This window comes from Ciona robusta, chromosome 5 (assembly GCF_009617815.1).
Source record: "Ciona robusta chromosome 5, ASM961781v2".
Classification (NCBI taxonomy): Eukaryota; Metazoa; Chordata; class Ascidiacea; order Phlebobranchia; family Cionidae; genus Ciona; species Ciona robusta.
Window position 1 is genome coordinate 571,456 of NC_143239.1, and position 15,024 is coordinate 586,479.

Consider the following 15,024-nt stretch of genomic DNA (forward strand, 5'->3'; position numbering starts at 1 on the left):
ACTTAGCTTTCTATAATGGTTAAAATAAGTTTCTGATCTATAGCTAATACATAATAACTATCTGATATCAGCAGGACTTTTATTCTCAATTTGATTTTTTTTATATTTAGGTTAGTGTGAGAACATTGCATTCTTAGTTTAATTTGTATAATTTTTTTTATAATAATTTTTATATAAAACAACCTAATGCTAACATGCATTCAAAATCAGTGTAAAGAAATATATGCAACTAAATGTTAGCAAAATGTATTGAAATAAGCCTTTGAAAAGTGTGGTGGTAAACACTAACAGTAAATACATTTATACAGAGGTTTAGTAATAGTTTAAAAACAAATTGGTAACAGTTTTAAAACTGTGTCCATTTAACTTTGTTTTTTCCAACACATAAAATCTTCATGGAGAAACAAGAACGTAGAAAACATGTAAAATATTTTCGTATAAGAACTGTAACACTAAACAGAGAAAAATAGTTGTGTTTAATTTGTTGAATACAATACAGAATACACAGTATACACACAGCGAAGTATTGGTTGTAAATTGACAAAGGTAATTTTTAATGCCACAAAATCAGGTCAAAAACCTATTTTGTCAGGTTTGGAAAAAGACAGAGAATATTAGCTAATAAATAATAGCCTACCACAAAATATTTAACATATGTCAATATTTTTCCCAGAAAACTTTAGCAATTGATGTTTTGTTTCGTTGGTGAACTTTTTACTTATGTTGAAGACATAGAATTAGGTTTAGTAAATTATCTTTGATTATTTATCCAAAACTCGTGCACTTCCTTAACCATGAGTATTCTGAACAACATCAGTTCTATGTCTTTGGTGGATAGTGGAGATGGACTGTACCACACAGGTGATTCTGGAATACATGCTTGTTCAGGTCGCAGGTAGAATAATTCACTTGAATTGGACCGTAACACAGAAGGACACTTTGAAAAATAAAAGGCAAAAAGTCCAGCAGGACACCTCATTGGATTATTTTTGTTTTGACTGAGGGCTCGATCAAATAAGCTGCTATCCTTTCCATGTTTTACACATGATGATACCGTTAACACATTACTTTTTCTCACAATACACTTTGAGCGCTGCATCACTTTCAAAAGTGTTAGATTATTATGTTCGTCTGCTGTCTTGAGCAAGAATCCTTTTGTGGTAAAGTATAGCATTGTAAACAACAGAGAATGCGGTGAATGTGCACCAAGTTGCTTGCACTGCCATAACTGTTCCTCACAAATTCGTGTATCAACTCTTAATGGAGAACAAACAGGAATCCAACTGCGAGCAGTGCCATGGAATGCATCCATTACAGCAGCATAGTTATGATCAGTAAATATATTATCTAATCTGCCTGATCGACTCAGATCTTCTTGAATACCCATAAGTAAATAGAAAATGCTGTCAGCACGATATGGCTGTCCATCGGGGCGGTTAACACTTCTTACAAACTTAACCAATGCCTCTTTAATTTCAAATTGTGATAATGACGCAAGATCAACTGGAATGCGACCAGCTTGAGAAGTTCGGTTGTAATTAAAAACCCATCGTTTCCATGCTGTTACTCCGTACTTAAAATGAAAAGGAATATTTGACACTGTACTAGTAGATTTCTTTCTCCGTTTAGCACTTGGTTCATCTACCAATGAAGGAATATCATCCTCCACGTTTAACTCCGTAACATCTACAATACCGGTAATGTTGGCAGCAATAGACAACACATCCTCTGCTTCTCCTTCCATCATATTTCTGCATCTTTCATTATCCTCATTAGACACAGCTTCAGCCATCAATAACAAATCAGCTTCAATTGGATTATTTGGAAATTTCTGTCGAATTTCGTCGATTGAGTTAATTAATGAATCTACATTGGACATTGTGGTTGGTAAAAGAACAGGAACAGGTATTGGTATTGGAAGAGGCACTGGATGGGGGACATATTCTGAAAACATTTTAACAGGGCATGGGACATATATCGGAACAGGAATGGGTATTGGAAACAGAGTTGGCAACCATTCACCATGTGTTTGAGTGGATGCATCACAAGTTCTATTTATATCCCCAGTTTGAATCAATTTGTTTTGTTTATACGGCTTACACATAACAGCTTTGTTTTTCTTTTTCAGATCAGTGACAGAGAGAAGATGGGATGTTTGTGTTTCTGCACCTATCAGCTTGTGATCTTCAAAATATTGCTTCACTTTTTCAACACTTTCTGGCAACAACTCTACCGGTACACAGAGTGAAGCAGCCGGCATTATTCTTGTTGCTTTTACAAGTTTAGTGTGCCTTCCTGGATTCCCTAATTGTTTAATAAATGCTGAAGGATGGGTTAGGGAGGGCAAAGTAGAACTTATGCATACATATTTACTACCAGAATGTGTGCACTCTGAAAGCTGATGGTCAGCATCTGAGCCCTTCTGCTTGGGAAAAACTCTTTCATTGTCGGAGTTACAAGTTTCCTTAATTGACATAAATTTAAATTTCTTTTCATAGTTTGCCACACAGTTAATTGAACAAAACCCTTTAATTGATGCATCTGACATAACCACATAAAACTTTACCATGTACTCCATGTTGCAATAGGAGCACAAAACGTCATAATTATCCTCTAATTTCACCATGTACTTTGACATGCAGCTGAGTGAACAAAAGTAAGTTAACTTATTATCACTACCAACACGTTCAATCATAGAAAAAACATTAAGCGTAGCTTTACACCAGGAACAGGTTGATTGTTTTTTGTTGTTTTCTTTATACAAATTTAAACACTCAGTTGAGCAGAATTCTTCTATTTTTCCTTGGTGCTGTATAAATTGCTGGTCATCACCATCAAACAGTTGATCATTGCAACCCACACAACTGTGCAATTCCAACTTGTACCACTTCTTAAACTTGACCAAGCAAGCATTGTTTGAACACAACTTGTGAGTGCGTCCATTATACAATACATTTACTATAATTGGCACATTTGGATTGCGACACATTTGGCATGACAGTTCTACTATTGGCTTAGAAACCTCATTTGAATGTTGCAACATGCAGTTTCCACAACAAAATACTTTGATCCCACCACCAGTTATTTGACTGACAGCAACTTTCGTATTTTTAACAATTGAATTACAATGGTAACATGTGATTAAGTTGTAGGAGCGTGTGTAGATATCTTTGCATTGAATACAACAGAACACTTTGTCAACATCTGTATGGTTTAACTTTAAATGAGATTCATAGCGTGAAAATGTCACTTCGCATGTAGAGCAAACATAGGATTTTGCTTTACAATACAAATCCATATCTGTATCTGTCACCGCTTGACTTCCCATGTCCAAGACACCAATATTAAAATTAACCACAAAAATTACCTACTCAATCTGAAAATATGAAAGTTAAAGTTGACTTAATAAAGTAAGTCTTGCAATATACCAGTTGACTCGTTAACTTCTGACACCTCCCCACAATACACAAGTGGTGTCAGTTTTATAAAAAATAAAGTTGATGCAAGAGTAAAACATGTTAGCTACAATATAGGTTTGTAAAACATGTAAAATCACACTTATAGTATGTGCGATACCTAGTTGCAATTATAAGGGCCTGCAGCTGCAGTCAATTATGTCAAAAATTTGGCTACAATAGCTTAGATTAGTGCGGCATTAATGTTTTTTAAGACGACTCCCAGTATTATTCTACAGGTGGTGAGTGTCTTTACATACACTTTAATGCAACTGACAACTTACATTTTAATTTACTTTAATGAAATACAATTCAGTGCGACTGTCGTTTCCCAATAATTTCCTTCTCTCCGTTATTTTAATTTGATCTTCGCCATCGTATTCGAAGGGATAAATAAAATTGTTACGTAGTGGTTCAACAGCAATTCGCGTAAATGCATATGATATATACCACGGTTAATTATGGCGCAATCCTGTTAAACTGTGTTAATGAAAAACTTAATAAAATGTATTCTGGATTATTATGATATAATAATAATTCTTATTAATTAATACCACACGGCACACAGTTTATCACACGACATACGAGTAAGCAGCACACTTTCTAAAGTGATGAGAAAACCAAAGAAAACACTCACACACGAGAGCAAAGAGCTAATGAGTAAGCAAGTGTTAAACTAGTTAGCATAATATTAATTAATCCATTATTTTAATATAATATAACGGGCGAGTCGATCAAAAACAAATCAGAAGTAACCAACCAAACGATTTTTATTCACAGTAAATGATAATGGGATATAAGAGTAGTGGTTTTAGTGCACGTTAATTTGGAGATCGTATGCAGTATTATCCACAGAAATAAAAAAGAATAGAACGCGCATCTTCAATGTCGGTAAAGGACAGAGTCCTAGAAACACCGAGTAGTCCAACTGCCGTCTATGTGTGTTCAAAATAGAGCAAAAGCGGTGACTTTCGAAATGAGTTTAAACGAACTTGTTGAGTTTTATTTGCGATTTCCTTTTGTGGAAAGGCGTAAAACAGCTTCTATTTACCTTTATTACCAAACATTGTTTTGAAAAAATATATAAATTTACCCCCATTAAATGACTAAAATGTCACAAATCAACCGCTTCTAATTCCATTTTTTGACTTTTTTGATACAGAAAAGAAATAACACATGTTTTTTACACTTTTCAACCTTTAAATTTGTTTTTAGGCATAAGTTTTTCTGTAATTTACCGAAAAACATGGATTTTCCCTATACCTACTGTGTTATTTTGGACCCAAATTGCCGTTCAATTTGTCTTTTACGTAACAATGGGTTGGACTACTCGGTATTTCTATGGCTCTGGGTAAAGGAGAGAGGTGATACCATAGACAACTTATAATATAAGTTGTCTATGGTGATACACTCTCTCTTCTTTGCAGGTCGTTCCCGTTTATCATTGTGGTCAATGGAATCGATGGCGTTTTATGTAGTTTTTCTTCGTTTTTGGACTTGATTTATAGTTATAGGGTAAAACAACTATTTTCCAATAAATATATATTTCTAACAAACCGTTTGTTTGAAGGTTTTTAAGTAAAATTATTAAATAGTTAAATTTCCTAAAAAGTGGTAAACTGTAAGCGTTAACCTACCAAATATCTAAACTGAATGAATGAATGAATGAATGAATGAAATTTATTTCGTCTCTTCGGTCACGATAACGAAGAACAAGAGAGTTGATAAAAAGCGAAAAGACGGGTAGTAACGGTAAAACAACAGTTGTTAAAACACGCTTGTTGATAAAAAAGAAAGAAATAATGTTTTGGATCAAAGGCGTGACCGTTACACCCTACAGACGATACAATTTCAAAATTAAATAAATAACATTTAATTAAACATATTAAAGTTCTAATTGGAAGAAAAGTGTGCGTAAGGGCCTAATAAACTTGAACTGGCCTAATAAACTTGAATAGTTTGTGTAGTTTTTGAAATAAACAGCTAAAACCTTCTAAAACTACTATGCGCCTATCTTTTACAATGGAGACCAAGCGAAATGGGGACGGAGTTGGCGGTCACGTAAGTAGAAAAAAGAATATATCACGGTTTTGGGCAGATGCGCGTTCTACTCTTTTTTATTTCTGTGGTATTATCACAGATGAGAGAAGCCACTTGTAAACTCGTTATATATATATTTGTAGATGCAATCTTTACCTTAAATTTTAAGGTAGGCCTGCATTTTGAAATTAGCTCTTTTGATTAAACAGTAAAGTAATAGGTAATTATATTCACTAATTATGCAGTTTTGAATCTGAAAATCCAGTTTAAAAATTATAAATATATCAATCAATAGATTGAAATATAAATGCTATCACTAAGAATTAAGATAAGTGCGGAAAAAATCTTGCAAAAAGTAACAACAACAACAGGAACAACTGATCCACGAAAAGAGATCTGCATAACCACATACGTGCTCAGAGATGGGTTGCCAAATATTTTTAAAATCATATTACATGGCGTTCTTTGATGATACTACGAATTAGTACTGTCGTACCTTTATTAAATGAGAACAATTAAAATGATATAGTACAACGGGGGAAGATGGGACACTTAAGCATATATTGCCAAGTATTTCCGAAATCAAAATAGATGGTGGTTTTTGGGTAATACCACAAATTGGTACTATCATCCTTAATAAATTGACACCTAAAAAGATATCAATAAACATGCGAGGAGTTATTAAGCAACTCGCACAACAGGTGAAATTTTACAAATTCGAAAAACAGAGGGTAAGACGGGACAGTTTAAAATCATTGTTAAATTTGATTAATAGGTGTGTTTATTATTAGGAATGCACGTAAATAACTCGAATAATACTGTCCGCTTTAAAAATAAAGTGTAAATGTTCTTTTCCCTACCCTGCTGGCTGCTTTAGTTAATTTTCCTAAATAAGTGCTAAACTGTAAGCGTTAACCTAATAACCTCCCAAAAACTAAACTGGCCTAATAAACTGGAATAGTTGGTGTAGCTTTAAAATGAACAGCTAAATCCTCCTAAAACTACTGTGCGCCTATCTTTTACAGTGGAGATCCAACGAAATGGGACGAAGTTGGCGTCGCTATATGTGTCCTTGGGCAAGACCACCTTTAGGCTACCGCAATTGCTTTTTTATTTGAGGCTAATAATTTGGACAACCCATTAGTAACCTCTGGGTTACTTAAGATCTCAGGTACGTTTTGGACCCACCGCTTGATAAAAAAACGATAGTAATTTTTAAATAAACGATAGCAATGCGGTTTTAGATTCGAACATTCGTTTACTAAAATGTATGAATATTCCACGTGCTCAACTGTTTAACCAAAAGGCACCTAAAATGTATTTTACATGCCTAAAATCCGTATATAATTATGTTTATATACGGGTTAAGCCCAAAATGTATCACTGCGTGCCCTTATAACAGCTTAGAATACTACGGTATAATATCTTTATGCTCGTACAAATAACAAGCAAAACTGAACAGGATGCGCAGCGTGGTGTTGGTACAAGTGTGAGGTTTTGGTTTTAGAGTTTAAAATTTTGATGAGTAAGCTGTCGACGTAGATTGACTTTATTTGTTTGACATATTTTGAATTTATTTGTTATGCTGCTTTGTGTGGTGGACTATGTCAGCAAAATGTTTGGTTGGTTAGTTTAGTGCTAGTGAAGTTTACTCCCCCGTCCCCCCTTACGTGTAACGTGTTACGTTTAATATAATAAAATTGTGTTCTAGATTAACGTAATAACTCACCGTTCATATTCTGTGGGTTTGCAAACTTGTCTTAAATTTTGACATTGATTAGGCAACATGGCGACCCCAACAGCTGGTGAGTAATGTGACTATTTTTATTAATTAAAAGGGAAGATGTTACTGAAGAATCTCCCCCCTACCTTATCTGGCCTCTAAACATAACCAGTCTGTTCCTAGCAAACCTGCGACAAACAGTTTTTTTAATTTAAAGGGCGATTTTGACATAAAATACATGGCCGAATTGTTTAAATATAAGATTACACAAACGCTGTTTATAAAACCTAAATAGCCTATTCGTTGTGGGTGATTCGGAAAGTGTTTTTACAAGCACTCGAAGTTACAGCAAACCAAAATCGTCAAAAGTGAATTTTCCTGCTTTGCCTTTCTGCACCTATAGTTGCAATGTGATTAAAATGTTTTGTAATTCTGCTGTTTTTACTCCAAAGCAGGAAAGAAAGGCAAGAAAAAGGCGAAGAACACTAAAACTTTATCTTTGAACGACTTTCTTGGTGACACACCTGGGGCTTCCCCTGGTGTGATCAAACCAACCTTGGATTGGGCGGATGAAGCCGACCAAGAGTTTCGATCAATGAGCACATGTGAGATATTAATATAAATGTTGTAAAACAATATTATATTAATTTTAATTCAAATATAAGATTTTAATTTTTAATTATAATAAGGTGACCCTGTTATCTGTGTACTATATTTTACATTTGCAGCGATGCCGTATCAGAATAATTCAAACAAGAACAAATTAATTCAACTTCCCACTGCTCCACGATCATCAAGATCAGTTGAAATTGACACAAGCAGGATTCCTGACAGTGGTCCTTACACTGCCTATGTTGGGAATCTGCCATATGATGCAGATGAATTTGTTCTGCAAGAATTTTTCAAAGATATACCTGTAAGTATATAATAATATTGTTTGACATATGTGATCCAGAAAATTCGGTAAGAAATGATAACAAGCAGCTCATAGAATACCATGAGAGCATGCTCGACTTTCATTCTGTAACATTATTCTGGAAGCTAATAGAATTAGTTTTTGTATTTACACTTACCTAGAATGCTTTTCCTATAGTTGCAAGACACTTTAAACCTAGATTACACTAAATATAATTGCTTTGTTATTTCACAAGACTATTCATCCTAACCATACACCATAGCATTGTACGAATTTGCACTAAAAAATGTATTGCAAATCCATTACAACATAAATATTGTTATTTTGACCTTTACATACAATAGTGCATGCTACATGGTTCACAGCCACAATAACTTGTTTTTACGCATTGGTGTTTGCGCGAATCAGCAACATAAACCTGACTGACCACGGAAGTTTACACATTAATGTCATTAATCCAATCTAGAAGTCGCCTATCGTAAACGTATTGTAGGTTTACCTCTAGACAAACTTAACGCTTGTTACAACAGTGCTAATTACTAATAGGAAATGATTAACATATGGACCTCACTGACCGCTTCCATATACATGGAATAACATCGTTACCATAAAGTGGTTCATCTTTTATGTTTTCCTCAGAAAAACCTAACTTCCCCCTTTCGCCAATCACTCTAACTATGCTTTACCAAGTATGAGTTGGGAAAGGCAATGAAAAAAGCTTTTACACAATTCCACACGTTAGAATATTTCTTCTTGATTTTGGAAACCACTTTAATAGACTTAATCGTGTTATGTTAACCTTATTATGTTTTTTTTACGTTGACACAATATGTTAATTTATTACAGATGACGAACGTAAGACTGCAAGAGGAGAACGGCAGGTTTAGAGGTTATGGCTATGTACAGTTCCCTGATAAACAGTCTTTGATCCAGGCTTTGCAAATGAATGACGAAACTCTTCAAAAGCGAGTTATTCGTGTTGATATTGCTGACAATCAGAATAAAGGTAATGTTCGTTGCTTCTTCATCATTTCCTTATATATATATATATTGTTATATCAATGATCTATATAACAAAATTTAATTACAAAAATTAAAAAAATGACTTTAATAAAGGAAAATTAAAAAATATTCCCTAATAAAATGAAATGACCATTCTTTAGATTACATCCAGTACCAATGTTTTTGTTTGATCAAAAATGTTTGGCCACTTTTAATATTCTAAGTTTTCTGTGACCCTTTAGATTAAAACTATTTAGAATTAAAAGTGATTATTCTTTTTAGAGTATTTGCCATTATATGCTGAAGGATATTTTGGGACGTTGTTGTTAGCGAGCCCATCACATTAAGCTCTAATCTACATTGTTTTTGTAGCCTTTTGTTTTTTGAATATATACCACCTTCACAATCAGCAATATTTTGTACGCTTCAGTTGTCATTAACTGGAATAGAGTTGTATTGTTTTGTAATAATAAATATTGAGGTTGTTTATGATCCACAGAGGGAAAAGGAAGAGGGGATCGGTATGGAAGCTTAAGTGGTGATCCGGATCGCTTGGAGGGAAATTGGAGAAGAACTTCCAATGATCATCTAAATGGAGGTCCAGGTCATTATTATGGTTTTATATTAATATATATTATATTAATATATATATAGTTTGTTTTCTCTCATCGAAAGTAGACATACAGTAACAATACAATGTTTGTTTTTATATTTATAAACTAATATCACTTGATGAAAAGTTTAATTATAATAGTACTTTATATTTAATATCAAGCAGTGCAGTGAATAACCATGGTGACATAAGTGACGCAGAGAGATTAAATATATATATATCGGAATTTTGTTTTTTGTCAGTATCATATTTTTAAGAAAGTAATCTTTATCGGTTTGAAATCATTAGCATCTATTTGTTAACCATTGCTGCCGACCCTGCAATTATAAAAGATACTTTGGCTTGTTATTTACTGTTTTCTTTACAAATTCTATTTTAATATCGCAAACATAATGCTCTAAAGACTGCAGTTACCATTACATACAAGATATGTGATGAAACGATTTGTTTTATGTTGTAGGTTCCAATAGAGGTGAGGATAGCAGATGGGGAGGTCGAGGTTATGAACAGGTATGTATATTATCCTATGTTATGTCATACTATAACACTGTCTAAATCTGCTTTGTATTTTTTATCCATTCGTGGTGACTTCATACAATCTTGCTTACAAGTTACCAAATGTGCAGCTGTTATGCCTTGTGAATATTTTGCTGTAGACCACTAACTTGAACAAAACATTATTAGCCACTGAGTTGGAGCAGTTAGCATAAAACGTTTTGTCCTCACGCATGTAATGGTCTGCCAAAGCCCTTTGTAATTAAGTTATTTCATCCAGAACGACCGTGGTTCCCGTTTTGGTCGGGATAGATATGGAGGTGGTCGCGATGGAAGATATGAATCAAGTTTTAGCAGAGGAGGTGATTCGGAGCAATGGATGCAACGTAGAGAGCCACCGAAAGAAAGACCACGACTCAATCTTAAACCTCGTGAAAAACCTCTCAACCCTGAAGCTGCTACAACAAGGTGGGCTTGTAATGTTGCAATGTTAAAAACATGTAAAACTCAATTTTTATAAAGAACAATTAACTGTTTTTTGCTAGAACAAACACCTGTGTTGCTAAACAGCAATATGTAACAGTCAGTAAAAAAAAAACAGAAAATGTGTTACAATAAAACTCGTGCCTCAATGGTTAAACACTTGAACTTGAAGTACATGTAACCACTGTATCTTACACATGTAGATCTTCCTCAATATTTGGATCCGCTAAACCTGTTGATACGGCTGCTCGTGAAAGAATGGTGGAAGAAAAGTTACTGAAACAGGAACAGTAAGAAGTTAAATATTAGCTTGTGTATGTGACTTGTAGAAGAGAAATGAAAGAAGCGGATATGCTCATCAAAGGAAAATCCCATTTATACATAAGTTTTCCAATCTTGTATTAGCAGTGTGGTAGTATGTCGTTATACTGTCTATAAATACAGTAGCAATTTTTTTCTTATTTCTTTGTTTGCTTTGAGATTTTTGTTTTAGAAGCCTAGCTGCTGACAAGCCAGACAGTGTTGCACCACAGAAGAAGTAAGTGGCCTTAACTTCTATATTTGATTCTTTACATCAATTTTTTTCTTACATCGGTAAATTCTGTAGTTCTTGGTTGTGATCATAGAATTACTTGCGTGTTGCTTTATTATAGGAATGAAACTTGTATTTTTGGTCAGCTCCAAAAGTATAATTGTCTTGCCAAAACTGCCTAAAAACTTCTGCTGCAAAATATGTAACATGTTTATAAATCCCTACCTATTGCTATACTACACAATGGTAATGTTTTTGGTTCTGCAGATCACAAAATATCTTTGGATCGGCAAAACCAGTTGACACTGCTGCCCGTGAAAGAGAGATGGAACAAAAAATTGCAGAACAGGAAAAACAAATTCTTGAAAAGTAATTTTGTTTACATATATATTTGAATAAAAAACAGAAGGAATAAATTAATTAAAGATACATTTTTTTCATAGTTATCATTGCCAACCAGAAATACACATTTGGTTTGGATGGTGTAAGGGTTGTTTTTAAAATATAGTTTTATGCAGTATTCAATTGTCTTATCACATATGCTCATCACAACCAGTGCTTGACTTGCGATAATCATTGCTCTCTTGTTATTAGGGCTCAACAACCAAAGCCAGCCCCGCCCACCCCAACACGACCTTCCATATTTGGTAATGCTAAACCAGTTGACACCTCGGCTCGTGAGCGAGAAATTGAAAAGAAAATAAGAATCCAGGAGCAGGAGATGACACCAGAACCACAGGACAGGTTTGTATCTACGTATTATGATAAGCGCTATATGACAGCAGTTTATGCACATCAATTCAAACTAATTAAATACTTAACAGCCTCATGGCAAGTTATCACATCTATTATTAATGAACAATTGTCCATGAGCATGGAGTGTAAAACACATATTTAAGCATTGTGGGCTAGGACAAACCAAAATTTTGAAAATTTTTATTGCAAATTTGGGTTCAAATGTTATATTGTAACTGGTGTTTTTATTGAACAAGTTTTCTCACTTATGCGATGACTCTCTTGGGTATTGGTTTGGTGATTGTGGTTAAAAATTGTTGGCTTAGATAGATGATGCATTTTAAATGTGATATTTACATGAATATTAATAGTGGCATTCATAGAGAGGTGCGTTATTATCCTCGAAGATTGAGTGAAAGATCAGATGAAATGAGTATAACTTCACCAAAAAGAAGATCCAGAACATCTTCAACAAGATCTTCTGATGACCACGGTGACAAAACAAACTTATTTTACCCAATATTAAATAGACTGATATGTGATGAAATTGTTTACATGGCAAAGCAAACATTTTAATCCTAAGTAATATAAAACAAATTTTTTCATACTTACAGTTATAATAAAAACACCTTATATTCACAGACACACACGTGCACCATCCACCACCGATCAGCAGTGAACCACGAAAGCCACAATATAAACCAGCACCAGCTCCTAAACAGAGTGCTTGGGGAGGCAAGGAACCCATATCTGTTGCTCTCGGTTGGTTTGTCTGTTTTCATTGTATTAAAGTTGGTTGTAAATGTTGATATGTAATATGTTGATGTATTATGTTGATGCATAATGTTAAATGTTCAGGATCCACCGCAAGATCTGATGCACGAGGCGAGCGAGAAGAAGCAGAAGGAAATTGTAAAGAGGATGTTGAAGAAAGGTGAGGAAGGAATATGGATGCTGCTATTACTACAAGTCATAATATATTAGGAAACTTGTGGTATAATCATTTTCTCTTTTTTATATTTGTTATTCTATGTTAGTGAGATTTTTAGTATTTGTTGGTTCGTGGAATTGATCTATGTAAATTTAATCATTAATATGGGGATTGGGTTTGTGGCAGGACTCCTGAAGGAGCAGCGGATGATGATGTTCGCTCCCGAGCGACACCCGGTGATGGAAGAGAGAGTAATCCTCGTTATCGACCATCACATTTAACAGGGAGGAATCAACAAGATCAATTTAAAGTGAGTTAAAATATCACAAAAAACTTTGACAGGATTTTATTAATAAGAAAGTTTAAATGTGGGGACATATGATATACTATTATTTAATTGTGGAAAATGACCAAAAAATTATCTTTTCAGCCAAGGCAAGGAGGAAGAGGTGATGCAGCTCGACACAGATCAGGAGAAGGATGGAACAGTGTCGAAAATCGGAGGCGGGGGGATGGAGTGAGTGATAATCCTCGAAGAAGAGGTAACCATAGTAACAGGGGTGGAGCCAACCAGCCTCGATCAATGCAGAAAAATAAAAAGTAAGTAACTGTAAATGATAGTGTACCTTTTTGTATAAAGATTAATCTTTATTGGTGTATCTGTAACGTCCAATACTGTGTTTTACATATTATAACAATTTTAAAGCAAATATTGAAAGTTGTATTGATTTTTTTCTCTTTTATCAGAGAGGAAAAGACACAAAAAAAACGCGATCCAAGTTGGGATTCCAGTCCCGAATGTGATCGTCCTGATGGAGGTTGGTGATAATGTTGTTGAAACATGTAACTAATATATACCATGTGTTTCTCTATTTTGATTGGAATGTCCTTAATGTCTGGTTGGAATACCTGTTTTAATGCAAACTGCAAAAACTTTAAACTATTTGTTAACTGTACTACAACCGTTCTGTTAAAGAGTATGTTTGGAGCGTCCAGTTTAGGTTTTATATCAGTATTGTTTGATGTCTTAGCACATGTGTTTAACCAGAGGATATCGACTCAATGCTCATTTAAAATATATTATACTTCGATAAAGGCAACCGGCAGGGTGTTTTTTGGTTTATAGTCTGCATGCTAGCAACAGTTTACACCTGTGTTTTGTTGTATGTTACTCTTGTATAAATGATCATAATTAATACAAAGTCATTAATTTACAGAAGAAGAACATAATGAAAAAGTTCCCGTCAAACCATTATTGGTGGGAAAGGAAGAAAGAGTTGAATTTGTTGTGGAAAGTAAATTTGCTTTACTGGCAGTGGACAGTGGTGATGATGATGTTGAAGATTAGATGAACCCGGGTGTCGCGTTTCTGTCGGGGAGACTCTATAATTTACACCACAAAGTGTGGATGGAATATTTAAGAGGGTGTTGGAAAACCTGATATTATTCTGTGCTTTATAAAAGATTCTTGCGCAGCTTGTGTTTTAATTTTATATAGTGGTTCCATTGTATGAACCAGGTTAAGGTCATTTTGAATAATTGAGGCTAAAAGTTGGTCGTTGTATTATATTAATATTATTATTGTTGTTAATGGGTCTTTTGATTTTTATCTTGACAATTATTTAAAAGGTTTTGTTTCATCAAATTCAGTGCTTGCCCAACTATCTTGTTTATATTCATACATGTTAAGCTTCCGCGTCCAATACAGGGTTGGTGTATGGACGTTTCAAGTTTAGGATTTGGTTTTAGTTTTAATGGAGTCAATGTTGCGTTGAAATTAAATGTGAGGCAAAAGATTGTTTTGTGTAGAAGACCTGTGGTGGTTAAAATAAATGGTCATCACTGCCTACTTTCTGAAGTTTCAGGTGCGGTTTTTTAAGTCCCTCAGACATTAATACAGTGACAGATCTTTTGTGTTTGTGACTAAAAAGCTTTGTGGCTGTTAAGATTTACAGCCTCTACAGAAACAGAGTTGTCACACAAAATATAGTTTATCCATCAACGTAGTTCTGACTTACCGCTCTTCAAAGTGTGTCTGTCTTACATTTAAATTATCCGCCATGCGCTGTGATAAGATGTTTGTATCATAAATGTAGCAT

The 15,024-nt window shown here is 34.3% G+C and overlaps 2 protein-coding genes across 7 annotated transcripts; one reads left to right on the plus strand and one right to left on the minus strand.

The window, feature by feature from the left end:
- Positions 1 to 7: 7 nt before the first annotated feature.
- On the minus strand, positions 8 to 4,462 carry LOC149735282 (zinc finger MYM-type protein 3-like). The gene is made up of 2 exons (XM_089878191.1): positions 3,740 to 4,462; positions 8 to 3,376 (listed from the first exon to the last, which is right to left on the minus strand). The coding sequence occupies exon 2, from the start codon at positions 3,326 to 3,328 to the stop codon at positions 752 to 754; it is 2,577 nt and encodes an 858-aa protein (XP_089734317.1). The 5' UTR covers positions 3,329 to 3,376; positions 3,740 to 4,462; the 3' UTR covers positions 8 to 751.
- A 2,555-nt stretch (positions 4,463 to 7,017) lies between these two features.
- Positions 7,018 to 14,774, plus strand: LOC149735283 (uncharacterized). Of its 6 annotated transcripts, none has more exons than XM_089878193.1 (18): positions 7,021 to 7,300; positions 7,671 to 7,823; positions 7,947 to 8,134; positions 8,981 to 9,140; positions 9,636 to 9,740; positions 10,210 to 10,259; positions 10,525 to 10,712; positions 10,931 to 11,017; positions 11,221 to 11,265; positions 11,527 to 11,628; positions 11,854 to 12,003; positions 12,366 to 12,487; positions 12,637 to 12,756; positions 12,853 to 12,928; positions 13,112 to 13,235; positions 13,356 to 13,525; positions 13,673 to 13,743; positions 14,143 to 14,774. In XM_089878193.1, the coding sequence occupies exons 1-18, from the start codon at positions 7,282 to 7,284 to the stop codon at positions 14,271 to 14,273; spliced, it is 2,061 nt and encodes a 686-aa protein (XP_089734319.1). In that variant the 5' UTR covers positions 7,021 to 7,281; the 3' UTR covers positions 14,274 to 14,774. The 6 variants fall into 6 exon arrangements, with proteins under 6 accessions (XP_089734325.1, XP_089734319.1, XP_089734320.1 ...); XM_089878194.1 differs by having other exon boundaries at positions 7,022 to 7,300; positions 7,674 to 7,823; XM_089878196.1 differs by having other exon boundaries at positions 7,025 to 7,300; positions 12,378 to 12,487.
- The last annotated feature ends 250 nt before the right edge of the window (positions 14,775 to 15,024 follow it).